General features: G+C 39.1%; 1 protein-coding gene across 4 annotated transcripts in view; it reads left to right on the forward strand.

The window, feature by feature from the left end:
* The first annotated feature begins 53 nt into the window (after positions 1-53).
* The window catches only part of NUDCD1 (NudC domain containing 1), a 35,671-nt gene continuing 8,395 nt past the window's right edge, over positions 54-27,329 (forward strand). The window contains exons 1-9 of one of the 4 annotated variants that reach the window (XM_062627160.1): positions 96-213; positions 2,272-2,363; positions 5,600-5,693; positions 9,086-9,240; positions 18,044-18,229; positions 20,410-20,593; positions 22,381-22,566; positions 25,056-25,263; positions 26,473-26,617. In XM_062627160.1, coding sequence (XP_062483144.1) covers positions 9,133-9,240; positions 18,044-18,229; positions 20,410-20,593; positions 22,381-22,566; positions 25,056-25,263; positions 26,473-26,617 — 1,017 coding nt within the window. In that variant the 5' untranslated portion in view covers positions 96-213; positions 2,272-2,363; positions 5,600-5,693; positions 9,086-9,132. Of the gene's footprint in view, positions 214-2,271; positions 2,364-5,569; positions 5,694-9,085; positions 9,241-18,043; positions 18,230-20,409; positions 20,594-22,380; positions 22,567-25,055; positions 25,264-26,472; positions 26,618-27,329 lie in introns of all 4 variants that reach the window. The other 3 variants (XM_062627161.1, XM_062627159.1, XM_062627157.1) reach the window with 3 other exon arrangements.

Consider the following 27,329-nt stretch of genomic DNA (forward strand, 5'->3'; position numbering starts at 1 on the left):
GCGGCGGAGGACTACAGCTCCCGGCATGCCCCCCGGTCCCGGCCCAGTGGTGCTGCGCGGCGGCTCCCGCGTGTTCGCCGAGCTGTTCTTGGTGTCGCGGCATGGCGTCTCACTGCTCTTTGCAGGCCAAGCGCCTGCTCCTGGACCCCAAGTTCGAGGGTTACAAGCTGTCCCTAGAGCCGCTGGCCTGCTACCAGCTGGAGCTCGACGCGGGTGAGGACTGGGGAGGTGCGGCACGGCGCGGATGGGCGGGTGAGACCGCCGGCCTCCCCTTCGCCCTGTGGCCTGGGGGGTCCTCCTGCAGTGCTCCGCTGAGAGGCCCAGCGGCCCTCGTTGCAGGCGTGCCCTGAGCTGGGGGCAGCCCGGCGCTCTGTACCGGGCGGCCTACGCGCCTGTTCTGGGTCGGAACAGCCGGTGGTTGGTATACCTGGCGTTTCCTCTTGGTTTCTCTCGTTAGAATTGGCTGCACCGTTGTCTTTGGTGTCGTCCCCCCGTGTTCACCCAGCTCCGTGGTGGACCAAGGTCTCAGGCTGTTGTCACACGACTGCATTACAATGGCCTGCCCCTGTGAGTTTGAACTGAGTTTCTAAATGAGTAAGGAAATCCGTGTGATAAATCTGGCTTTGCCTTGTACATAGGCAGTAGTGTTCATAATGGCAGGGTACATGTGAGGGTGATGGATTGCAGGTGATTTATAGAAGTATGTATAAAATCAGTATCTCTTACAGACCTCAGCAGTTACTGTTTTTACTTTCTTGCTCTGCCAGCCGTTCAGATGAGGATCTAAGGGTTGTTTATTCCGTGCTCTGCTTTTTCTGCTAAGTGTTATGAGTAACATTTGAGGTACTGGGCCATTAATGGGCTAATTTGCTGAGAAGAATGTTAGCACAAAGTGATGTTGGAAATGTGCTTACGACCTTAGCCATGCCCCCTGAAATCTCTCATCCACCTACAAAAAGACCTAAATAAAGGTATGGGCTTTGTTGGTGGATGAATTACTTTTCTGAGACAGTAATACACAATTCGGGTGGACTGATCTCTACCTCTGTATGTCTGCTGATTTATGTGCCTGTCTACAGAGCTAGCTGTTACTTTTTACTTTGGTTTGTGTTAAATACATGGTATTAGTAGTGGATCAGAAAGGTGTGTTTGCCATGGTGAATTGTGGCAGAATGTGAAGCAGTATGTGAACTGTATATTGCAGGAGTGAATGAACGTGAGGTGATACTGTGTGCATCTGTCATAGGACTGGAAAATTCAAAAAGAGTAACATTTTTGTTATGTGCTTTGACATTTTTTACTGTAAGACTAATTTAGGTGTCCCCTTTCAAAAGACAGTCCAAATACGAGTTAGTGAATGTGTGTTAGGAGTGTATTACAGCTGTGTCTAAGATGACAGCAGTTAGTGTGGTGTCGGTACAGCCTCTTAGTTTGCCCTTTATTTGGTACTCTGCCTGTGGTTAGATAAGCTCTGTGGTTCTTGGGTAGTCAGTTGTGCAGCTGTTCTCAGTAGTGAGGTTTACAGATTCTTATTGAACTTCTTGAATGATGGAGTCGCTAATGGAGAAATGCATCTAACCAGTTCTTGTCTATTCAGATATTTTATGTAATAGCTTCAGTAACCTGTGTGACAGAAGATTGGTATGTGTGCCATTCTCCAATTCCCACAGCACAGAGGCCCAGATACCTGTTTTCTCAATGTTTTATCTATATTTCAGCCTGTTCTTAGGCCGTACAGCTGGCGCTATATCCTTGCTGTTTTTTTCTTACTCCAAGGCAGTTTTTTCACAATACAGGGATGTTCTGTACCTGAACTTTGTGTTTCTTGTCTAATATGTATGCATGAAACTGAGGGCATCCTTTCACAACTTGAGTTTTATGTTATGCAGGAATAATGGGTTGAGTTGTAGAAGCAGTGGGTGGTGTGTAGGCCATGGCTTTTTCAAATTACTGCAAGAGATAAGTTAATACTGTGTTAGAAGGCCAAGGACTTGTGCTTTCCAGCACATTGTGAGCAGATTAGAAGTCTGAGGAACATAATGAAGAACTTGGTAGTTTGTGTGTCATTAAATTAATATTTGTCACTGAGTGAAGAGTTTCAATTTCCTCAGAGTGAGAGTGAGCAAAGTACAGTAGCTGAAATAAATGTCACATGTTTAGGAACACTGTCATCATGATTTCTGATTTTATTCACAACTGTGTGGAAAATGCAGTGATAGTATATGGAAGATTAGTGTAAAAAGGCTGTTGAATTTTTTGTTTGTTTTCCAGGAACTGATTTCAGGAATCCTTGTCTCAAATGACCTGAGATTTGGAGTTCTGCCTGTGTGGCATCCCAAATTTCATGGCAGTAAGATGAGCATGTGAGCTTTAAAGTGCTTTGAATATATGATAATAAATAGAAATAGGTACTTATTCTTAAGTAGAACTGAATTAATTCAGTTGAAGTATTTATGCAGTGCTAATACAAACTTGCATATTAAGCATTAGGGTGTTAATCTTTGATATTTCATCTATGTTTTTATATTTAACCATTTTTATGAATTTCACTGCTAGCTGTAAACTAAAATGGCTGAAAGAAATTGGCGCATGGAGTTGATGCAGGTTTATCCTACTGGAGCAGATGGATGGCAACACATGGTACTGCAGGACAATTTGTGTTGGTTGTCATGCTCCTGGGGGCTACAGTGAGCTTCATTTTCTGACCATTGTGTAAAAGTTAGTATTCAGTTCCAGTTTGCCTTTAACTGTAAAACTGCAGTTGCCAGGAATTTGCTGTGGTCAGACGTGCAGCAGAAAGAATTTTAAAACATTTATTTAATATATTTATTTTGTTAGATCTGTGCTAGAGGGGAATTTTCTAGTGAATATCTTAAATATAAGGTCACAGGGATGAATGGTGAAATTCTGGGATCTTACGTTCCCTTTTAAATACTGGGGTTTGCATGTTCATCTTTTATTTCTTCTTTACTCCTGCCTATTCTGTCCTAATTAATCTAAACTTTCACAGTCATTACTCTCTCATCTCATCCTGAGAGCACGTTTTAACTAGTAATGAGTCCCACACTGTTATATGTTTAATTCCAAACTCTTTATCCTAAGTTTTGTGTATTTTTATTTTCCTCAATTTATTTTCATAACTTATTTCCTAGTGATTCCTTTGTGCTGAGCTTTGTACGGCCTTTCTTTTAAACCACTGAATCTTTGAGAGGGAAGAAAGAATGTCTTGTTTACAGTCACCTCTTCTGCCCTGATCTGAACTCAACAGATCCCAGAGCAGTCAGTGGCTGTGGGGCAGATTGTCTCCAACAAGAACCATGTCTAAGATGCATGTAGTTTTTAGAGGAATGAAAACCTCACTCTTGACTTCCACTGATCAGATGTAACTTGATTCCTTTTTTTATCAGAGGCTTCGAAGTTACTCAGTTGTGGGTTTCCCTCATGCCTTTCCTCTCTATTTTTTCTATTTGGCAGAACTGTTATATCAAAAAACATACACCATGCCTCACCTGCAGTACTGCATTCAGCTCTGGAGCCTCAGCACAGGAAAGACACAGACCTGTTGGAGAGGGTCCAGAGAAGGGCCACAAAAATGATCAGAGGGATGGAGCACCTCCTTTGAAAGTCACTTCTAACCCAGACTATTCTATGATCATACCATAACAGCTGAAAGGCATAGTAAACATTCACTCAAACGTGGAGCTCCTGTTGCAAGCCAGGAGAACATGCAGAGAGTACATTCCTTCGATTATGTGCATTTATGGGTTTTTGTCACTTCTAAAAATAAAAAAAAATGGTATTAATGAATGCCTGCTCTGTTTGCAGCCTGTTAGGACCAAAAGGTCTCTACTTCTGTGAAACACAGTTGCCCATTCACTCTGCTTGAGTGAAAAGTAGTTGTCTTACTAATACCACATGAATATAATGTGTGTCTTTATGGAGCCAAAGATACTGATATATTTCAAACATTTATAGCAGTTTCCATTTGTGTTTTCCATGTCCATTTGAAAAAATTATAGAATAAAAGTCTTCTATATATGAGAAATACTAAGAAACTGTGAGCCATAGCTGTAGTTCACTATACTATCAGCTGTACTGATACTTTCACAAATGTCTTGCAAGTTTTTGGATCTTGTTCAATTTATTTGTTCGGTTTTTTTTTTTTGTGTGATAGATCATATTTACTTCCAATGTTTGTGTAAGTAATGTGATTAGGGAAAAATACTTCATTACAGAGTATCTGTCAGCCTGTGCTTGTTTTCAGCAAGCTAGGTGTTTATTAAAACAGGAACATTTTGTGTTTAGTCTGTTAAGGTACTGCAGTAGAATAACCAAGCCTTGTACTTTTACTGAACAGCAGCAATGAGATGATGCTGCCGTTATGTATAAAAGGATATTTGTTGATATTAAAGGAAAAAGAATACAGGGTTAAAAAGATCTTTGGATGCTTATACTAGAAAATAAATTAAGCTCTTCCACGAGGATATAAATTTATATGAAATACTGAATTACTGCCACTGGGTGGCATTGCAGATCAAACTATGACATACAAGCATATAACATTCAGTGCACCAAAATAGTATGTTGTTATAATTATTTTACATATTTTCCAGTATTGTAAAGATGTTTTGATGTATTCAGTGAAACATCTAAAAATGGGGGATGGAGGGGGTGTTCCTCACTAGTTTTCCTTTTTTTTTTTTTTTCAGTTCTGCTGAATCATGTTTGATGGCAGATATAAGACTTCTCTATTTATTTAAAGTATAGTCCCTTGATAGTGTTCTTTATTCAGAGGAGCTTTTTTTTTCGCTGCAGAGTAATAATTATAATAAAATCCACTTAGGTCAGAGATGTCTCACTCCTGTTGATTCTTATGAGTTCCTTTCCATTTAGTGTTTTTTCTTTTAGGTAAAGGTGACATGGCATGAAACTCTTTGCTTAATTATCTTTGAACTATTTTGAGTCAAATTACTTTTTCAAGCATGAAACTGGAGATAAATACGATTCTAGAAAAGTGGCATCATTTTCTTTGTACTAGTCTGAAATATCCCACCCCACCTATCAGCGTTATTGAGAAATAATATTGAAAGATGGGATGTAATTTTTACATTCTGTATATTTGGTCTCTTTTTGGGTATGACAGAGTATGAATCAATGTTCCTGGGTTTTAGTAGTGCAGATTTATCAAAGTTGAAGGAGACCATGTATCATTCTGTTGAGTAGCTGTCATTAATTGCTGCTTGTTAATTGAGCCTCCAAAAAATGAAGAGCCCAGTGCTAGACTCTTAAACAAACAAACCGTCCCCCCCAGAAACACACCAAAACACCCCAAACAAAGCGCACAGAACAACCCGTACAACAAACCCTACCATAAACCTAACAAAAGCAAAAATCGACAAAAAAAATCCTGACCAAACAAAACCAGGCAAAACTGTGTGACTGAATAAGGTGGTGATCTGATTGAAGTATTTCTTCTTTTCCATTTGTATTAACTTCTCTTTTTCCTGAATTTGCTTTATTAAAAGTCTCTGTTTCTTCTCTCTTTTGTGCTTTATTATTCTGCACTCAGCTCTGTTGATTTTCTCTTCATTTTTCCAAGGACCATCAAGAAAACTTGAACCTGGAAGGCTGTAGAAAGGAAGGAATGAACTTCATCCTAGTGTAAAATCTCCTATAAACTATTTGAGCACATGGTATGTGATAGCAGATGGCATTTCTGCACACATTTCACTTGATCACAGAATGGATTTCAATTAATTGAGGATGGAATAGTTACTGTAATTATTTCTCCTTGGCAGAGAGCTATATATACAGGATACATTTTGCAAGCAATTGATAACCTTATTTAAAGTGTTTTATGACAGTACAGTACAGATTTGTTTGAGTTCCTGGTTTAAAATTGCCCATATATTGTATAGTTCCTGACTCCTGTTTCTGAAGAATTAATTCAGTGTTGCAATTGTGCAGTATTCCTGATCCCTTGTTAGTCAGGGTGTGTCAGCACTACAGGCTGAAAAAGTCAAGGCCAAAAACTTTATTCATGGTTATAAAGCTCATCACATTACAGTCAGCTAACCAGTAGTGTATTGTTCCAATAATTTTCTTGACAGGTTGTACATTTGCTTCAGGAACCATCTAATTTGGAATGTTCACTATGTGTTTCAGTTGCAATTCTGACAGCAGCATGTCTAGGGGGGTGAGGAGGGAGAGGTGGAGAAGAAAAGCCTTCTGAAGTAAGACAGTTTTAGGTTTTCTATGTTAAAAAAGCTTTACATGCTTCCGCATGTGTGTTTAATTTCAGAAGAACAGTTAATGTAACTATACAGGAAGTAGATGACATGTACTTGGTTTCACTGGAAACAATTACCCTGGATTATATTTGATTTTGTCTTTAATTGCTTGCAGAATATTCACATCATCTCATGTTAGAAAAAATATCTCTGTGATAAAGCTTGATTGTACAAACAGCTTTAAAAACATTTTTCACAACAAGCATATCCTTCTAATCTCTTTTACTGTAATGTAAATTTCTTTTAGTGTAATTTACTGTAAAATATTCTGATTATTTAAAGTAGGAATTGGAATGGGTAGCAGTCTTTCCCACTATGAAAGGTGCATTTTCTTCTGTCTCCTTTGTGGATATTCTAGCTTGTTTTGAAGGACCTTGGCTCTTCAAGGGAACAGTAATTTATTTATTGGAGGTGTATAGAAATCCCTCCTGTGTGGTGAATGTGAATAATGATTTGAGCTGAGTGGAATTAATACTGTTGGCTTGCAAATATCAGCAGTGATTAGAAGACTAATTGCTAATTATACTCTCATTTTGTGTAGTGTGACTGGGTATTTTTATTAATCAGACAGTATAATCTTGCACAGTTTCCTGTAGTCACTTTTATGTTAATAGCCCATGTCTCTGGTGGGGTCAGTTTTCACTGAGCCATCTAGTGAATGTCTGATGGATGGTTTTGTGACAGCTATGCAGTGGCACTGATTGCACTGCAAAATGATCTGCTGTTGCTGTAATTGGTGTTCTGGCAGAGCAGAGGAAACTGCTGGTTCTTCAGTAGGTTTTAAGTAGATGCTAAAGAGCATAAGAGGTCTGAGATGGGGACTGCTACATAGAGTTGTGAATGGCCCCTGATACGAGTATGGATGGAAGTGAAATACTGGAAATAGCTTTGCTCTGGTTTTGAGCAGAAAAGAGAAGAAAGTGGAAGCTAAAATAATAGGAATTAAAGTAACTGTTGCTGTGAGAAGGATTAACCTTGAGGTGCTTTCCCCATACTCTGGTTTTAGAGGCTGACAGAGTTTACTTAAAACTGTCTAAAGGATTTTACTTGTGTGAAGTTCAAGATAAACTTCCTGCAAGGAAGCTAAGGATCCTGGGTTGTTGACGGTACTGGAGAGTGAACCGGGGTTCCAGTCTGTCTGAGACTACTTGCAGAAGGATGGACTAGACTCCTACTGATGTCTTGGCTGAAATTTGATGATTTTCTATATTTTTAGATGTTGAAACTGCAGCTGATCTCTAGGTATGGAATAGGAAGAAAAAGCTGCATAGGTTAAATAAAAACTTGGCTTGTCTTAGGTAAGACCAGTTCTGATTACTGGCAGCTGAGGAGAGGTTTTCTGTTTGGAAAAATCTTCCTCAAGTGGATGAGCACAGGTAGCAAGCTTCTTGTCTTGAAGAAGGTACTGTAATAGCGAACAGCCAGTGTTTCAGCTTCTTTCAGTTAGAAAAAGCTTAATTGGAAATTTTGGTGGCACTTTGGCTATTTCAGGGGTGGCTTCTGTTGAGAAGCTGCCAGAAGCTTCTCCCCCCATCTCCAATAGATCCAGTGCCAGTCTGCTCCAAGACAGACCCAGCCCTGACCAAGGCCGAGCCCATCAGTGATGATGGTAGTGTGTCTGGGATAATACATTTAAGAAGGGAAAATGTTACTGCACAGGAGCAATTGCAGCTGGAGAGAGGAGTGAGAATATGTGTGAGAAACAGCTCTGCAGACAGCAAGGTCAGTGGAGGAGGAGGGCAGGAGGTGCTCCAGGCACCAGAGCAGATTCCCCTGCAGCCCGTAGTGCAGATCATGGTGAGGCAGGCTGTGCCTCTGCACCCCGTGGAGGTCCCAAACCTTCACTGGAGCAGGCTCCTGGCAGGACCTGCAGCCCCATGGAGGGAGGAGCCTGGGCTGGAGCAGGTTTCTGTCATGAGCTGTGACCACAAGGGGGACCCACTCTGGAGCAGTTCGTGCCTAAAGGACTGCACCCGTGGAAGGGACCCACGCTTGAGCAGTTCATGAAGAACTGCAGCTTGTGGAAAGGACTCCATTTGGAGAAGTTAATGAAGAACTTAAGGTCCTTTCCCACCCTAACTGTTTTATGATTCTGTTTCGTGTGGGAGAGACTCCATGCTGGAGCAGGTGAAGAGTGTGAGGAGTTCTCTCCTGGAAAGAAGGAGCAGCAGAAATGACATGTGGTGAGCTGATCACAACCCCCATTCCCTATCCCCCTGTGCCACAGGTGGGGGCAGGAGGTAGAGTAAATCAGGAGTGAAGTTGAGCCTGGGCAGAAGGGAGGAGTTTGGGAAAGTGTAAAATTTGGTTTTACTTCTCTTTATCATGCTCTGATTTGACTGGTAATAAGTTAAACTAATTTCCACAAGTCAAGTCTGTTTTGGCCATGACGGTGATCGGTGAGTGATCTCTCTCTGTCCTTTTCTTGATGCATGAACGTTTTGTTATATTTTCTCCCCCTTGTCCAGCTGAGGAAGGCAGTGACAGAGCGGCTTTGGTGGGCATCTGGTGTCTGAGCAGGATGAGCCCACCACCATGGGCCGCTAATGGTTATAGTTACTGCATGGTCTCAGTGAATGGCTGCACTGGCCTTCAGTGAGGTTGACCTGCTTTCCAAGTTTATGGTGAAATTTTAAACTATATATGCATAATGTATTTTTATTCAAATAGGCCACACCTATCGACAAAGGATGGAAGAATCATTCTTAAGTTATGTTTGAACTGTCAACTATTACATGATAAATAAATGTTTAAATAGTTTTTTTTTTATTTTTTTTTATTTTTACCTCCACCAGCTGTAGCAGAAGTGAAGCTTCGTGATGATCAGTATACCCTTGACCACATGCGTGCTTTTGGCATGTATAATTATCTACATCTTGATTCCTGGTACCAGGATAGTGTCTACTATGTTGATCAGTTTGGAAGGATTATGAATCTGTCAGTGACCCTGGTAAGAATAAACTTTATTAAAAAATTACTGAATTTGAAAAGGTGGGAGATAGGATAGAAAATATAGCAGGTAGGAGCTGAATGCAAAAACTGGGGGAAGCTACTGCCAGGAACATAGGTAGATTAACCCAAGTGCTGTTCACCAGGAAGGATGAAAGGATTTAAAGTGAGGTTTCTGACATACTTTCATTAATAGTATTGCATTAGTATTGCAGTAGTGCTTCCAGTCATCTGCTTCCAATCTGGGGAAGATAAACATAGTGACAAGCAGAAGAAAGAGTAGATGCTTCTTTTCTAGTTGCTGACACTTCTCCCCTATGCTACTTAATGTTTGTTTGCTAATGTGAAAATCCTGACATTGTAGATACAAGGAGAGAAAGAAGCTATATGGATTAGAATTAGAAATGCAGGCCCTTATGGGCTAATAGCTTACTCTTGGCATTGCTTGTTGGAGGCAAAAAGATGCTGGTGGCCTTGAGCAAACTTGAAATTGTGCAAGCAAGCTAGCCATGTTTGGAAAAACATGACAGTTCTCTGCTTTTGTACTCATATTCTTAAGTAGTAAAACTTTGTTTCTTTTGAGCCATTTTAATGCGCTGAGGCACTAGTTTGCGGTACAGAGCTATTCTTCATTCTGGAGGTGAAAGGACACATTCTGGAGGTGATAGGCACCATGTTTCTGGTACATGCAATTGTAGTATTTGGTCATTAAGGAATAAAAGACGGGAAAGGAAAATATCTACTCTCGTGCTACTAAGAAATTTGACTTGTAACCCTGCGGGACAAAAACCACAGGGAGATCTGTGATAGTTTGAGAGAACATGGTTTACTCTGTGAAGGGTTCTGGGGTGGATATTACTAGTCCAAGGCCAAGCTGAGAAAATCCAGAAGTGATAGTTCTGGATTTTTCAGGAAGTAGAGGTTTCCAAAGGATGGTAGATGGAAAACTGAAGCTGCAGAACAATTCCTTTATTTTTCATGGAATGTAGAAGCAGTTGGAGCCTTTGGCAGACTCTTGCCAAGACAGAATAATCTTCTGGGATTTCTTCCAAATCTTTTGAGCTATCTGATTTCCCAGTAGGAACGTCTAAAAGAAAGAAGCTTGTAAAGGAAAGCCTCCTGTGAAGAGTGGCTTGTCACAGCATCATTTTTTTTGTGTTTTTTTTTTGTGGTTGGTTAACTCTGCCTCACAACCAGACATGCACCCAGACATTCTCTGTGGTCCCTCTTCAACAAGCCAATGAGAAGATAAAACAGAAAAATTGTGGATTGAGATAAAAGCAGGAAGATCACTTACCAATTGCCATCACAGGCAAAACAGACTATACCTTGGGGAAATTAAATTAATCTATTGCCAAAAAAAACCTGGAGTAGGATGATGGGAAACAAAGTCACACAAAGCTCCTACCGGGAACTGGGCTTCGGCTTTCCATGGGCTGCGGGGGAATATCTGCCCCACTGTGGTCCTCTTGGGGTTGGAAGCAGCCATGTGCAGCACAGGGCAGCCCTGGTCTGTTCCCACAGAGGTCACCTCTGCAGCTCGCCACTGCCACCCCAACACAGACACCCAATTCATTCCATTACTAGGAGGGCACTAAGGCGTGCAGATTTCTTTCTTAGCAGATAAAGGATTTTACTAGATGAAGGATTTTAAAACAGGCAGTAATTTGCATTTTTATATCAGTAAATTGAAATAATAAATATTCTTCCCTAGGACTAGTGGGGCTGTTGTAGTATTCAGGAAAATGGCACCTGGTTTATCTAGTCACGAGTTTCAGTTCCACCCTACTGTGAAATAAATAGCTGCCATTCTGTGCCCTAATGCACAATGCAGCCTGTTTTGCAAGATGTGTTTGCATGTGCATAAAAAGGAGTGTGTTTTCAGAAACATCAACAAGGTGTCTCATTACAAATGTGCCTGGCCATATGTTAGGCAAATGTGTATTACAAATAATAATACTGTTTTCAGCCAAGAATAACTTACAAGTTAGCAATGGCCACAGTTAAAGTTAATATCACTCGTCTTTAAAACAGAAGATATAACAGTTTAACATGCTTATCCTAAATTCAAAGTGAAAGAAGACATAGGCTTTTTAACACATACTTATTTCTAGTTTACTTCCTGTTTTGGTTGCAACTTTGATTCTGATATGGCAATGTGTTAGTTGTCCATAAATCATGACTTATCCCTGCAACTTAGGTGTTTCAAAAGATGTTTTCTGTGAAGGCAAAAAGCATAGGTAATACCTTGTCACTTGGGAGTGAAAAATAGTTAAACAAAGGAAGAACCTCCGTGGAGAAGTGGAAGGAGTTGGAGAACTGGATTGACAAGAAGCTGCATCTAGTTTCTTCTTAAAGAAACTGTGTTGCTCTCACTTAAACATAATTACAGTGAGGAAACCTGACTTCTGGTAAAATGACTACAGTTCTTTTAGTCAGTTCTTGCTAATGTAATACATGACTGTAGTATCTTATCATCCCCTCATATAGTAAGGGGTTACTACTGAACGTTGTTAACCAGGTGGTGCATAGAGAAACAGCAAGTCAAAGAGCAAATCTGATACAGAAGGGTTTTGAGGGCAGGTTGTGTTCCTGGTTCAAGACAGTCCATCCTTCATCCTTTTTGTTGTCAAACTGAGGTAAGAGACTGTTCTAATAAATGCCTGAAGTGAAATTAGTGATCAGAAACATTGTAAAAAGAACATTTCCTTTCTTGCTTATTGAGAGGGAGACTTTGTAATGTGTAATGAAGATTATTTTTCACTTATTTCAGGAGATAAGAGTCTTGACATTCCTGTTTAGTACTGATAAATCTGATGTGAGCTTTAGAAGAGTAAATGGTTGATGCTTGATTTTTAATTACATACAAAGCTATTTGAAGCTTACTATTAAGATTCACTTGAAAGCTGATAGAAGTGTGTTCTTCTCTCATGCTACAGAGTATAGCCCTGTAGATCATTGTTAAGAGGGATGGTGGTGCTTCTTTCCATGATCAGATGCATGAAATTTGTTATTATTTCTTTCTCTAGGCACCAAAGTCATGGCTAGTTACAATGCAGCAGTTATTGTAGAGAACACTTCCTTTCGATGAAACCTTAATTGTGGGATTTTTGTTTGGTTTGTTTGTGTTGTGGGCTTGTTGTTGGGTTGGGGATTTTTTGATTGGTTGGTTTGTTGGGGTGTGTTTGTTCAGTACTTTCGTTCTGCCTTCCTGTATGTGTTATAAATTAGTGGAATAGTTCAAGGAGCACAGTGATTCAACCAGATCTGCAGAGTGACCCTGAATGTTTTCAACAATTAAAAATCAAATCTGCATCTTTTCCATTGCAGGTTTCATTAACAGCCCTTGTGCCTTTTTGGAGTATACAGTAATCTCTAATATGAATTCAAGTAGGCCCAAACGGCAAGCAGGCTATCTGCTTGTCATCTGCTCATTCTTGCTCTTGGTTATTAAAATGGTATTTAGCCAAATCCAATTCCTCTTGCTTACACTTGAACATGTTTTAAATGCATATGATTTTAATAACATCTGGAAAATACAAAGGATTTGAAATCCGCTCAAATACAGGATTCTCAACAAATGAGGTCCTGGCATGCTCTGCAAGCACAAGTGTGCTCTTTTTGCAAAGCATACATGTGCTGAAGTGCAAAGAACTCTTTTAAAGATGGTGTTTTATATGTATATTTTTGCCTTATTTCATAAATCAGAATGAGCGAGTTTCTTTTTCTGGAAGTAGGTATGTGTAGAGATGATTTCCCACCCCCAACCTGTCCATTGACCAAGTGAAAATGGAAGGACAGGAAATGCTTAGAAAGTACTGTAATTATTTGCATCTGAAATTTCAGGGCCTGTGATGAGTTGCTGGTTTAATCTGGTATTTTTTTCACTGCTATTTCTTAGTCTCATGCCCACCCTTACTGTAGTAAGAAAGTGCATTTTGTGTGGCACAGAATAGATGAATTCTTGTCTCCCCCACCCCAGTTTTCAGTATAATAATATGCTTCTGTTAGTGCTTCTTTTTACATGTTTGTAAACATCTTCCTTCAAATCTGTTCCTGTAATATTTTTCCTTCACATGCTGTTTTTCTGTTTTAGAGATCTATTTCAACTTAAATATATTTCAATTTTAGTGAAACTAATGCTGATTTTTAGTAACAAGGAAAGAATTTCCTCATTTTTAAGCAAGAGTTTTTGGTTTGTGGGCCTTTAAAATAATTGTAGATCAAGTGAGTGGAAATGAACCCAGTAAAATAAAGGTAAAAACAGTTTGGCTCTGTGACCATTAGTTATGTTCTCAACATAGTCTATTAAGAAGGTAGATTAGATTTAAAAAGGGAAATGTTGATCTGTAAAGGCTAGTCAGGCACTTTTTTTTCCAGATATAACTGTTTATTTGTCCAAATGTATGGAGGTATGCTAGTCTGCAAAGTATCTGCCGAAACCTGTTGAAGCTAATTTTGTTTCATTTATTATATATGTGTATATAAATAAAACTAACTGCAAGATGAGGGGAAAGGACCATGACATCAGGAGACATGTTTCTTTAAGATACAGAACAGAAACAACAGAAATTAGTTTTGTTTGTTATTACTGGAAGATGTTTCTGGAGACCTGAGCTCAGATTCTGACGTCTATGAATCAGTATAAAGGGCAAGGTAGTGGATTCTTTTGTTTGTTTGAATTATGTTGTTAGTATCCGCTATTCGTTTTAGTGTCATTAAACAGCCCAGGTTCAAAGGGACTACAAAAGAGAATAGGTTACAACCTTTCATGGGAAATCTGGATGAGATTATCTAGTACTTTAGGCCTCCAGTGATGGGGACTCTGCCATGTACTTGGAGAGGCTGTTCCAGTCATTGGTGGTTCTCACTGTAAAAATTCTGCTGAGTTGAAACCTCTCCTGGTGCAACTTTTACCCATTAACCCTTGTCTTCTCTGTGACTTGTGAAGGGAATGCCTCAGACCTATTTGTAGCCACTGTTTAAGTACTGGACTACCGTCATGAGGTCCCCCCTGAGACTCCTCCAGGGAGACAATACCTAAGTCCTCTGGTCTTGCCTCATAGGGCAGGTTCTCCAGCCCTTTGACTGTCTTCATGGCCTTCTTTGCACCCTTTCCATTCTGTGTACGTTTTCAGTTGTGGGGACCTGAACTGGACACTGTACTCCAGGTGTGGCCTGACAAGCACTGATCAGAGTGGGATGATCATGTCTCTGTCTCTGCTAGTAATGCCCCTGCAGATGCAGCTTCAGACCCGATTTAGAATCATAGAATAGTCAGGGTTGGAAAGGACCTTAAGATCATCTAGTTACAACCCCCATGCCATGGGCAGGGACACCTCACACTAAACCATGCCGCCCAAGGTTTTGTCCAACCTGGCCTTGAGCACTGCCAGGGATGGAGCATTCACAGCCTCCCTGGGCAACCCATTCCAGTGCCTCACCACCCTTACAGAAAAGAATTTCTTCCTTATATCTAATCTAAACTTCCCCTGTTTAAGTTTTAACCCGTTACCCATTGTCCTGTCACTACAGTCCCTAGTGAAGAGTCCCAGCATCCTTATAGGCCCCCTTCAGATATTGGAAGGCTGCTATGAGGTCTCCATGCAGCCTTCTCTTCTCCAGGCTGAACAGCCGCAACTTTCTCAGCCTGTCTTCATACGGAGGTGCTCCAGTCCCCTGATCATCCTCGTGGCCCTTCTCTGGACTTGTTCCAACAGTTCCTTGTCCTTTTTATGTGGAGGACACCAGAACTGCACATAGTATTCCAAGTGAGGTCTCACAAGAGCAGAGTAGAGGGGCAGGATCACCTCCTCCGACCTTCTGATCATGCTCCTTTTGGTGCAGCCCAGGATACCTTTGGCTTGTCTGAGCTGTGAGCGCACACTGCTGGCGCATGTTCATCTTCTCATCAACCAACACCCCCAAGTCCTTCTCCTCAGGGCTGCTCTGAATCTTTTCTTTGCCCAACCTGTAGCTGTGCCTGGGATTGCTCTGACCCAGTGTAGGGTCTTGCACTTGGCATGGTTAAACTTCATGAGGTTGGCATCAGCCCACCTCACAAGCGTGTCAAGGTCCTTCTGGATGGCATTCCTTCCCTCCAGCGTATCAACTAAACCACACAGCTTGTGGCATTGGCAAACTCAGTGAGGGTGCACTCAATCCCGTTGTCCATGTCGGCGACAAAGATGTTGAACAAGACCGGTCCCAGTGTGGATCCCTGAGGGACACCACTTGTTACTGGTCTCCAGCTGGACATTGAGCTATTGACCACAACTCTTTGCATGCGGCCATCCAGCCAGTTCTTTACCCACCAAGTGGTCCATCCATCAAATTGATGTCTCTCCAATTTAGAGACAAGGATGTCGTGTGGGACAGTGTCGAACGCTTTGCACAAGTCCAGGTAGATGACATCAACTGCTCTACCCCTGTCCATCAGTTCTGTAGCCCCATCATAGAAGGCCACCAAATTGGTCAGGCAGGATTTCCCCTTAGTGAAGCCATGCTGGCTGTCACCAAGCACCTTGTTGTTTTTCATGTGCCTTAGCATGCCTTTCATGAGAATCTGCTCCAAGATTTTGCCAGGCACAGAGATGAGACTGACTTGTTTGTAATTTCGTGGGTCATCCATTTTTCCCTTCTTTAAAATGGGGGTTATATTTCCCTTTTCCAGTTGTTGGGAACTTCACCTGACTGCCATGATCTTTCAAATATGTTGGACAGTGGCTTGGCAACTTTGCCCATGTTGCTGCACCACGGCACTGCTTGCTCATGTTCAGCTTGCTGTCCACCAGTACACTCCAGTCCCTTTTAGCAAGGCTGCTTCGCAGCCACACAGATCCTGGCTGGCTCTCGGCTCTTTGGTTATTCTGTACCAGGTGCAGCACCTTGCCTTTCTTTATCTTCACAATGTTCTTGCTACTCCACTCTTCCGGGCTACCTGTGTCTCTGTGCAAGACATGTCTGCCCACCCCATCACCTAGTTTGCTGTCATCAGCAAATATGGTGAGGGTGCTTTCAATTTCTTCATCCAGGTAATTTATGAGGATGTTGAACAGGATGGGGCTTGGAATGAATCTGTGGCGGACCCCTCTTGTGACAGACTGTGAGCCCATTTTATTTGGCAGCTGCTTAGTTCAGTTGAAAAACTTCAAGCAATTAAGTTCTATTTCAGCTTTTTGAAAGATTATAGAGATGTGACTGATGTTGCTGAATCTGCAGTCTGCGTCTTGTGTTTTTCTTTAAGAATATTTTGTTTGTACTCTTAATACTGCAGCCTGATCTACTTTATAGGTAAATCAAGCTGAATTGCTGATAAAGCATGTCCTGACCGTTTTTTAAACTGCAGTGCTGAGTTCTTTATGAGTCATAAATATTTGTTCGGGGTTTTTTTCCTAACAAACCTTTTGGACATTCAGAGATTACTTTAACTCACAAAAGGCAGGTAAATTGTAGTCCTTTGCAGGCAGTGGCATTGCTGGCATTCTGCAAGCCAAACAGCAGAGAGTTACAAAGCCTTAAGCGACAAAGAAGGGATGTGAGAGTGAAGGCAGAAGATAAAGTATAATCCCTAAAATATGTCCTGGAAGACATGCCTTTATACTTAATGACAACAGTTGGAAATCCATTTTACAGCACAAAAGCAGTTTCTTCTGCTAGAATTAGCAGGCAATGAAGAAGGCAACATAGAACTAAAGCAGGACTTCTGAGAACTGGTGATATAGATGACATTAGTAATTTTGCGCTATTATGCAATCAGCCTGATTTGTGTAAAGTTTATACTGCAGGAAATACTGGATTTATCTTTATGTTTTGTTGGGGGCTTTTTTCCCTTTATGAAAAGAAGAAAATCAGTGTTATATATTATTTTTTTGTCATGTTTGCTGTAGTCTCTCTCTTCATGCTCAAAAACAATCCATGCTTGCAGTTTAGCTTAAAAAATAAGATTGCAGTGTGCCACTGATAGAGCGTGATATATTTATCTTGATGCATAGTAGAATCACAGGATTTTTTAGGTTGGAAAAGACCTTTAAAGTTGAGTTCAGCTGTTATCCCAGCACTGCCAAGTCCACCACTAAACCATGTCCCGAAGCACCACATCTACACGTCTTTTAAATATCCCCAAGGATGATGACTCCACCGCTTCCTTGGCAGCCTGTTCCAATGCTCAGTAACCTTTTTGGTGAAGAAATTTTTCCTAACATCTAATCTAAAACTCCCCCAGTGCAACTTGAGGCCATTTCCTCTTGTACTATTGCATGTTACTTGGGTGAAAAGACTGACACCCACCTTGCTACAATCTCCTTACACATAGAGAGTGTATATCAGCTTGATATTCTGCTGATATTATATATAACAGAATAGGCTAAAATTCTTTTTAATTCAGAAGTGAATTTTTATGAACTAGTTTGAATTCAGTTCTGTGGCTGTTATTTCTTTTAAAGTCTCCACATTTTTACTGGGACTAGAATTATTTGAGGTAGGTGATTATATGTAATGCTAGGGGAAAAGTAGTGAAAATCCTTTTTAAGTAACTAGTGTTGTAAAATGGAAGGAAAAAAAAAATGAATGCTGAAGTATCAGCTATGGAACACTTGTATTTTCAGTAAATAGAAATCAATAATGAAATCCCACCACTTTTCCCACATACATGGGAATGATGCTTGCTACCCCGTTTTTCCAAATATACTCAACTGCACAAAGAAACTGGTGAGTTGTTATTGAGATTTGTTAATTTGACTGTAATAATTACTGAAATTGATAAATGCTTCATAAAATCTTAGCAGGTGACTGTTCCCTTACAGGACACTGCTCTACAAAAACCAAGAGAAGTTTTCCGGCTGCCTACAGATTTGACAGCTTATGATAATCGCCTTTGTGCCTCAATACACTTCTCATCTTCCACATGGGTTACCCTTTCTGATGGTACAGGAAGACTGTATTTAATTAAATCAGGCAAGCGTGGAAACAGTACATCTGAAAAGTGGGAGGTAAGTCTTGCAATAACATATTTAAGAATCGTACATCTACCAAATCATTCTTACTCTTGCATTTCTGATGAGAATTGTATGTATGTAATGTGAAGAATTAAGCTTTAAATCATAACTTTATCACTGATACAGGATTGTGTTCAGTGAATAATGACAGAATGAGGTTTTTATGCACAAAGTAGCTAAAATGCAAGCGTTGGAAAGGGAACGTTTTGACTGAATGAAAAATCTAACTAAAAGTGTCTCTGCATAGATGGCTAAGTGCTTGTCTAGTTGGAACTTTTTCTAAACGCTGTTTCCTCTTTCCCTTACCCGTTTATATGCCTGTTTAGGATTCTACCCCCCCTATTTTTTATTATTTGCTATTTCAACTGACCTGTGGAATAATATACAATATTTTTAAAGGCTGAAATTATTATCAACCAAGCTAAAAGCCATGTTCATTTTTAAGTTAGGAGATTTCTGGTTTATGCACTTAGCTCTGGAAGATTATTGGTGCTGAATATTTTCACTTAAAATTGTTTTTCAAGTTGTTAAGATTGCATCTGATTTCTTATGATTAAATCCATTACATAATAATTATTTGAAAGAGTCTTGAAGTGATTTTGTGATCTTCCTACACTGATAATGGTATTGGTTATTCTGCCTGAACACAGCAAATGTAATTTAAGTTACATTTCTATCTGAGCTACTGTGACTCTCTTGGTCTGTGGTTAGTTCCTATTTATTCATGAAAGATGAACGTGGTATAAATCTGGCACATTTCACATCTATTTTCTCTGTTAGAGGGCAGCTTCTGAAATAGTCAAGGAGGTTTTAATACTGGCAGGAACTCAGATATATGTCCTGAAGTGGAAGATTTCAGCATGATGGATTAACTCCTTCTCCTACACCTTTTGAGAGTTGAGTAACTAGAAAATTCGTCATCCTGTTCTTTATATGGTTGGTAATAAATACCAGCTGTTTTTTATACTGTTCTATGAGAATGCTGGTGCATACATAAGTGGCATTGGACTTACCAGTGCTAAAAAAAACCATGAGATTTATATGTTGAGGTTCTGTCAGCCTTGAAATTAACTTTTTGAGTATGTATAGCACCCAGTGGTTTAGAGTGATGTTAGCATCCCAACCCCATAAATCCTCAGACCTTACCTGGTTTCAGTAACAACAGCTGGATTGAGCCTATAATTGTTCAGCCACTGCAGTTTGAATTCAGAGAATCATAGAATCAACTAGGTTGATCCCTTGTCATTTTTTTCTTTTGTTTCATGTGCCAATATTTTGTTTCTTCTTCTTTGCTGCCTGGATTCATTTCATTTTTATGTTCTTGGGGGTTTTGATGAATAAGTACTGGTTTTGAGAAAGGCTGAAATGCATCGTTTCTAGAATTAAAACTTCTAGCTGGAGATACCAATTGCTGAATCTCTCAAACTACAAGATGTGCAGTCCTCTTCTGTGATTTTTTTTTTTAATGTTTACAGTGGTGTTTATTAACCTTTCAATATGACATTTCTGTACTCTGCCCACCTAGTCCCATCCAAATACTGGATGGACTTTTTAAAATGGTATACATAAAAAATTAAAAACTTACAACCCTACCTTTTTCTGTGCATGAATATTATACTCCTTCATTTCATTATAGGTTTTTGTTTCTTACTCCCTTTCAACTTTATAGAGAAGGAAAACTGAATCTCTTTGTAAAGATAGTAGCTAAATAAAGAGAGCCCTTGTCCCCTCAGTAGTGGTTGATGGTTAAACACTGGCAGCCAATGCACTGGACCTTTTTATCTTCTTGTTTGCACATGTCAAGTTCTACAGAGATTTTCAGGATGTTGGGGTGCCTAGAGAAGGGGTGAAGGCCTTGGTGACATGCCTACATCTTGCATGTGAGACTGTTTCCCCCTTTGATATGCTGTGTTTATGGATCCTGTTCTGTTTGTCAGTTGTATCTCTACTTATTGTAGTAAACAGCCATAATGCAGGCGTTTTCTTTATGCTTTGTTTAATGGCCCATCTAATGATTTTATAATATAAGCAGTAATAATCTCTCTGCCAGTGTGGTTTGTGGGAAGCAAGGTTTAACTGGTTTGACGTTCATTGGAGCCTTTCACTGCTTTCTGAGAAAGAGCAAGACTTCCAGTTTTAACCAACTGACTTTATACTACACTTTTGTCTTCTAGATTGTGTTTAATGAAGAACTAGGAAATCCATTTACTATCACACACAGTGTTTCATTTGTAAAATCTGATACTCATTCAGTAGCTGTGCTGCTGCTTAGGGTAGAAAAAGATGAATTGGACACAAAAGGAAGTGGATTTCATATTACCTTGGAATGGGTTACAATTGCAGAGATAAGCAAAGAGGGTAAGTCTTTTACATTTATATTACTGGCGACTAATGTTTTTAAAAATAATAAATCATGCTTTTAGTTTTTGTCTTAGAAGTCTAAGAAAAAACAAAAAGCTAAATGCTTAGCTTCCTTCTGACCTTCTTTACAGGAAAAATCATGTACTGTGAATTTACCCAAAAGGTGACAAAGACTTACTTAAAAAAAATTGGAAGTGTTGGAGGTTGTTTGAAAATGCTCCACAAGAGGTTTGGTCACACAATGTCAAGTTGAGAGGTTGTGATGCCTTTTAACAAGTGAGCATGTGCTGTAAGAGACACAAACAATTTTGATGTGTTTCAGTACACAGTTAAATTCGGTCAAATAACAGCTCGTACAATGAGTGGCTAACTTCTCACTACAGCAAAGACATGTTCTCTTTCGTCATATATCTAAGACAAAGTAATATGTTAATCTTTTAAAGCAGGTTACTCTGTTGCTTGGAATCTCCTGGTTGTATAGATCTCTAACTAATTGGATGGTTGAATCTCTTTAATTAATACGCCTGCCATGCCCTAACATCTTAGGAAGAAGGAGGGGGGCCCTAGCACCATTAAGTACCAGAATTACGTTATAGTTTGGTTGTTACTCTCCACCCTGCTTGCTTAGCAAACAAGATAACCAGCTGAGAAGACATAAGTTACATCTGGCTTTTCCATTATTATCTGTATTCTACGACTTCCATGTTTCTCTTAAGCTTAACATTGAGGTCAAACAGGAACATACTTTTGAGTGCTGGTGTCATAGATGATTTCTATCATCGTAATCTGTTCTTGTCCTAGTGAGTTACAAGTTCAAGTAAAATTGTATTTACAAGTGCAGTGATATTTTTTTTTTAATGAAGAGATGAAGCATAAACATGAAAAACTAAATAATTCCTAGGGATAATTTTATCACTTGTGAGAATTTAATGAAGTTGGTTTTTGCTAAAAATCCATTAGTGCCATCTGGTTATTATTCAGAAGTTGATCAATTACTGAGGACTCTGTGTGTAGTAGGATTCTAATGGAAAAAGAACAAACATTGTGCTGGAACCTGCCCTCTTCATGATGTTTTGAGTCATCAGTACTCATGAGCTTTGGTGCACAGTAGGGAATGGCATGGTCCTTGATGCCAGTAGCTAACATCTGGGACCTTTTAAAGGGCAGTGTTTTGCTAAAGTTGAAAAAGATGGGCATGGGCATTTTCCATTATGAAGAAAGTGTTACCACTAGCATATCACTGTTGTTCTGGTTCTAACAGCTCAGAAATTATCACCGAATGGTTTGGGTTGGAAGGGGCCTTAAAGCTCATCTAATTCCAACACCCTGCTACAAGTGGGGACACCTTCCAGCAGAGCAGGTTGCTCAAGGCCTTGTCCAGCCTGGCCCTGAACACTACCAGGGATGAGGCAGCCACAGCCTCTCTGGGTAACCTGTGCCAGGGCCTCACAGTGAAGAATGGAACAAAATGAGTATTTGGAAAATTTGTTTGTGCAGAGGCTGTGGGTGGTTTTGTTTAATTGCTGGTTTTAGCTGTGATTAACAAAGACCTCATAAGAAAAAGGGGCAATGTTCTGTTCTTTTAGATTAGTTAGATTAATTTTAGGGTCTACATATTTAACAAACTCATTGGAAAACAGAAGAGAAATTTCTTTTTAAACTACAGTACTGTGAATTAATTGGTAGGTTTGGTTGGTATATTTCAGTGTAATGAGATTCTTGTATAATAATTTGCCATCTAGAAAAATATTACCAGTAGGATATTTTTTTAATTTATTTTATAGGTGATCACAGATATGAAATCTTGAAAAGGAGAGTTTTGCAAGGAAAATCAGTCCCCCATTATGCAGCAATAGAGCCAAGTGGGGATGGTTTAATGATTGTTTCTTACAAACCATTCAAATTTATGCAAGGTGAAGACAACAAATCAGAAGAAAATGATGAGGCAGAAGCAACAAAGGAAAAGAAAGGTAAGACTTACCTGGCAGATTGTGATAGGCTGCTCTGTCTCTTGGGTTAGATTCCCTTTCCCCCTAAAAAAAAAAACAACAAAACCAAAAGCTAAGCAAACAAACAGAAAACCTGAAACAAAACAAAAGAAAAACTCAAACTTATTTAAAGAGTGAGAATCCTGTAAAAGATTCATTTCTCCAGTGAAAAAGCAGTTCAGGAAAAAATAATAAACTTCAACAAAAATTATCCATGCTTTTTTTCCTTTAAGATCAAAGCAAAATGAAATAAAACCTTATTAATAAAGTTGGTTTATCATAATTATCACTGAGCTCTGTAATATATATATTTATGTAGCTCTGTCATTTCAGATTTGATTTTGCTTCTGAATATGAGGCATTATTAGTTAATGAGCCAATCCTAAGTGAGTGATACTGCCACAATCTTTGTCCATGGTGCAAAAACCTGTTTGGAAACAATATAAAAAGATCTATTTTCTGGAATGTATAAATGTTGCACGGTGTGACAACTGTGACATTGTACATGTAATAGGAATAGTCTGTAGGTATAAATCTTGAGGCAAAGGAGTTCTTCAGTGCACTGAGGACCATAATGCAGTGTCTCTGCAGTTGTCACCTGAATTAGTTAGTTCAGTGTTTTAAGGATTTTAAGGGCTTGAGTTGTGTGGTAGGTGTGATTAAAGAAACACAGTAAAGAGCTCTGTATGGCTCTTAGACATGCGTGAAATGAGCTGTGCTGCGCACATACAGTGTTGCTAAAGCCCAGATACCTGTAACGTGGAATACTGCTTGCAGCAGTACCTGTAGAAAATTTCTTGTGGCACAGAAATCTAATGGTACAGAAAGTACTGAAACCTGAACTCCTAGTTCAGGGGAAAGTTTTAATACCTATTTAAGAGAGGTGAGAAGTCTGAGCTACTTTTTAGGTGCAATTCAGTTGTCTCATAAATCAAAACTTTTAGTATTTTATGTAATCTGTGTCAAAGTTTAGAATTTTGAAGGTTGTCTTATCTCAGATACTAATTGTTTCTGGGAAGTGTGGCTGATCCATTGCAAACATGAAATTTGTGGTAAGGGGCAGCAGTGTAAGAATCCTTCCAAGGTCAGAGTTGCTGATGCTGATCAGTGAAATCTTGTCTTGTGGTAACTTAAGAGCATCTAAAGGGTCTATCCATACTTTAATTTTCTTCTAAATAGGAAGGTAACATGTACAAGATTGCTTCTTAGAAAATGAATGCATCTTGCGTTTTCTGTGACCAACTGTGCATTACCCAGTTAATGCTGTCATCGCTTTCCTATTGTATAAATGTTTCTCTTAAAAGTCCTCTTCTTGTAGCAGTTTAATTATCAAGATAGACATCAGACAGATTCTATGCTCAGGAGCAGAAGTCAGTTGTTACCTCTTGGGCAGGCAGCTTTATTTCATCAACTGGGGCAGATGAAGACCATTTGGTTTTCTAAAGTTATTTCTGTTGAATAGTCAGTGTAGCTTCTGGCAAAATAGGTGAGAAAAAATGTTCACGTTTTTGAATGGCATATACTTCTGAGTATGTGGTAGCTTGTCAGTACCACTGCACCTCGTATCTCTTCAAATTATTAATCATTAATGTTTCAATGTATTTCGAGTACATTTTGATTATCAATTTTGTAATGCTACAATAAAATTAGAGTAATAGCTTATTATATAGCATGTCAGCATGTTTGAGTATAGACATGAGTATAAAATGCTCTCCAGAAAAGGGACAGAAATTAACTCGATTGCTAAAAACTGTTTCTCCATTTTATAATAAGAATATATTTTATGTTAAGTTGTTGTCATGGTTTAAATTCAGTCAGCCATGCAGCTGCACTCTCACTCCCCCCCCTTCCTTCCCCCTCTCCCAGAGGGATGGGGAGGAGAATCGAAAGAATGTAACTCCCATGGGTAGAGATAAGAACAGTCCAGTAACTAAGGTATAACACAAACCACTGCTGCTGCCACCAATAATAATAAGCAAACTGACAAGGGAAGAGAATACAACTGCTCACCACTCACTGACCAATACCCAGCCCAACCTGAGCGGTGATCTAACCCTTCTGGGTAACTGCCCCCAGTTTATAAAGTGAGCATGACGTGCTGTGGTATGGAATACCTCTTTGGTTAGTTTGGGTCAGGTGTCCTGTCTCTGCTTCCTCCCGGTTTCCCCTCCTTCCTGGCAGAGCATGAGACTCAGAAAGTCCTTGGTCAGAGTAAACATTACTGAGCAGCAGCTAAAAACATCGGTGTTATCAGCGCTGTTCCCAGGCTGAAAGTCAAAAACACAGCACTGCACGAGCTACTGAGAAGGAGAAAAATGACTGCTACAGCGGAACCCAGGACAGTTGTTCAGAGTAAAAGTTAATTTCCACTCTTCACAAACTTCTATTTTGTATCTTCTAGTATTGCACACTGGAATCCAGGACAGCATTTGTAATCTAGTTTGTATTATTCTGCATCTTTCCAAGTGCAGACCCTCTCTATTACTGGCAGCAGACTGAAGATGATGTTACAATAACAGTGCACATTCCTGAAGACATCACTAAGGATGACATAAAAGTACGCTTTTCCCCAGATACCATATGTGTTATACTGAAAGATCAGCCTCCCTTGATGGAAGGAAAACTGTATTCATCTGTGGACCACGAAAGCTGCACATGGATAATTAGAGAGAACAAAAGGTGTTGTATATGGGGTTTAGTCTTCCTATTGATAGCAAATGTCCGAAAGAATTAGAGGGATTAATGTTAGTATATAGCTTATACTAATACTGTATACTAAAATATGACTTTTCAGTTCTTGAGTATTAGGTATCATAGTGAAAAATAACTCAGCTGAGTAATTCTCTTTTTTTATTACTTAGTCAAGTGAGCAATGCATGAATGTCAGGCTTCTGTTTTAATGGAAAACAGTAAATACACATTTCAATGTAATAAATTGCATTTGATTCTTAATGTTGGTACTGCAGTACCACTTTAAATCTGTTGATTAAAAGAATAAAACTTCCTCCAAGTATCTTCTGTAGAAGTATGCTGCTTCTAATACCAGTGCAACTGCCTCAGAAAGTTGATTCAGCATTCACTGAATAGTTATTGCTGCAATATAGTAATTAATAACTTAGAAGGTTTTCCTTTTCTGTCAGGTGACAGACTGTCATTGTAGGCCCTATGAGTATATCTAGAAGTGAATATAATAAAACTAACATTCTATTGTTATATCCATGTGTTGGTCTGATGCAGTAATTAAATGGAATTGCTGTATTGATGCATTGGGCTCTGTCTCTTGTTTTCTGTTTGTTTAGTTAGTTATTCCTAACATTCGTACCAGGTTCTCCTAAGTTTGTTGTTGGTTTGTTTTGCAGGTTACATAAATTGTATCTTCTGAGACATGATTTTAGATACGCAATGTAGATAATAAATTATTGTAGTATTTGATGCCTATAAAATACAAGTGGTTTTGTCCTAGATGTTTTATGAAGGTGGTTCATACTTAAGTAGCCCTGTTAAGTAGTACTTGGGTTTCAAATAAACTGTCACTCTTTGAACAGATTTCTTTACAGGACATCTCCTTGTAATATTTAAAATATTTTAATAAGACTGCTTCAGGGAAAACTGCATCTACATCAAAAACTCTTAGGGACACTTGCATGAATACAGTGTCTTTATTCTTAGGCTTTTAGAAATCATGTGTCCTTGGTCTGTTTTCCTTTAGAATATTTTCCATTAGAATAGTTTGTTTTATAAAGTGAATACTAATGATTTTGTTATATGATTTTCATTATTAACTCAGTTTGGAGTGCTCAAATCTGTATTTAGAGCTTTTTGATTATTAGTCTGAGAACTGGATGCAGTGTTTTCATTAGTACTCTTTGTCTTCTATTTGCATTTTAGTTTGGAAATTTCTCTAATTAAGAAAAATGAGGGACCCCGGTGGCCAGAGCTAATAGTTGGTGACACAAGAGGGGAATTCATTATGGACTCTTCACAATGCTCTGAAATATCTGAAAGCCTGATGCATCTTACCTCTGAAGTAATGGTAAGGAGTTGAAAATAAAACACTTGTAATTCTTGTACATTTGCATGTTGTCTTTTGATATCATTATTTGCACTTCATTAACATAGCTTATTGGTTCGGTTACTGTTCAGAATCCTAACTGCATTCATTTTTAACTGAAGTTGTTAATGTAATGGCACTTGAGTTGTGAATATACTTTGAACAGCAATATGCTCATGGAGGACGGAATTTAGCTTCCGTGATAGTGTCTGTGCACCAAAACGAGAGACTTGATTTAGTATTGAAAATAAATTTTGTTTCCATCACTTACAGTGTGGCAGCTTTTTTTAAGGTTGATTTAAGTGATTTTGAAGGATGTCTGTTTCTTGTTTATCAATAGGTTAGCAACACTTTTATACTGTCTTCCTAGGGATACTGTATTTGATTTACAGGCTGTGAAGGCAGGTGACATTTTTGAAAGGAAAACTTTATGAAGGCAGAAGTATGATTCATGAACTTTCTGGCATTATTGTTGTACAGGGAGACTTAAAATAAAATGTAATTTTTAACTGCTGCTTGCTTGATACTTTCACTTTTGGTTTAAATAGAAAATGGCATCTCATCTAAAGCTTGTGAAGTGTGACTCCCTGTGGGCCTTGATATATTGCTTCTGGATTATTACTTTTTTTTAATAAGGCTGAAAAGTGTTATTAAAATAAATTCTGTTGAGTGCTCTAAATTGATTTCTCTCTCT

The sequence above is a fragment of the Pezoporus occidentalis genome, unplaced genomic scaffold, assembly GCF_034315485.1.
Source record: "Pezoporus occidentalis ecotype Australia unplaced genomic scaffold, CSIRO_AGI_Poc_V1 ctg3, whole genome shotgun sequence".
In the NCBI taxonomy this organism is placed as follows: Eukaryota; Metazoa; Chordata; class Aves; order Psittaciformes; family Psittacidae; genus Pezoporus; species Pezoporus occidentalis.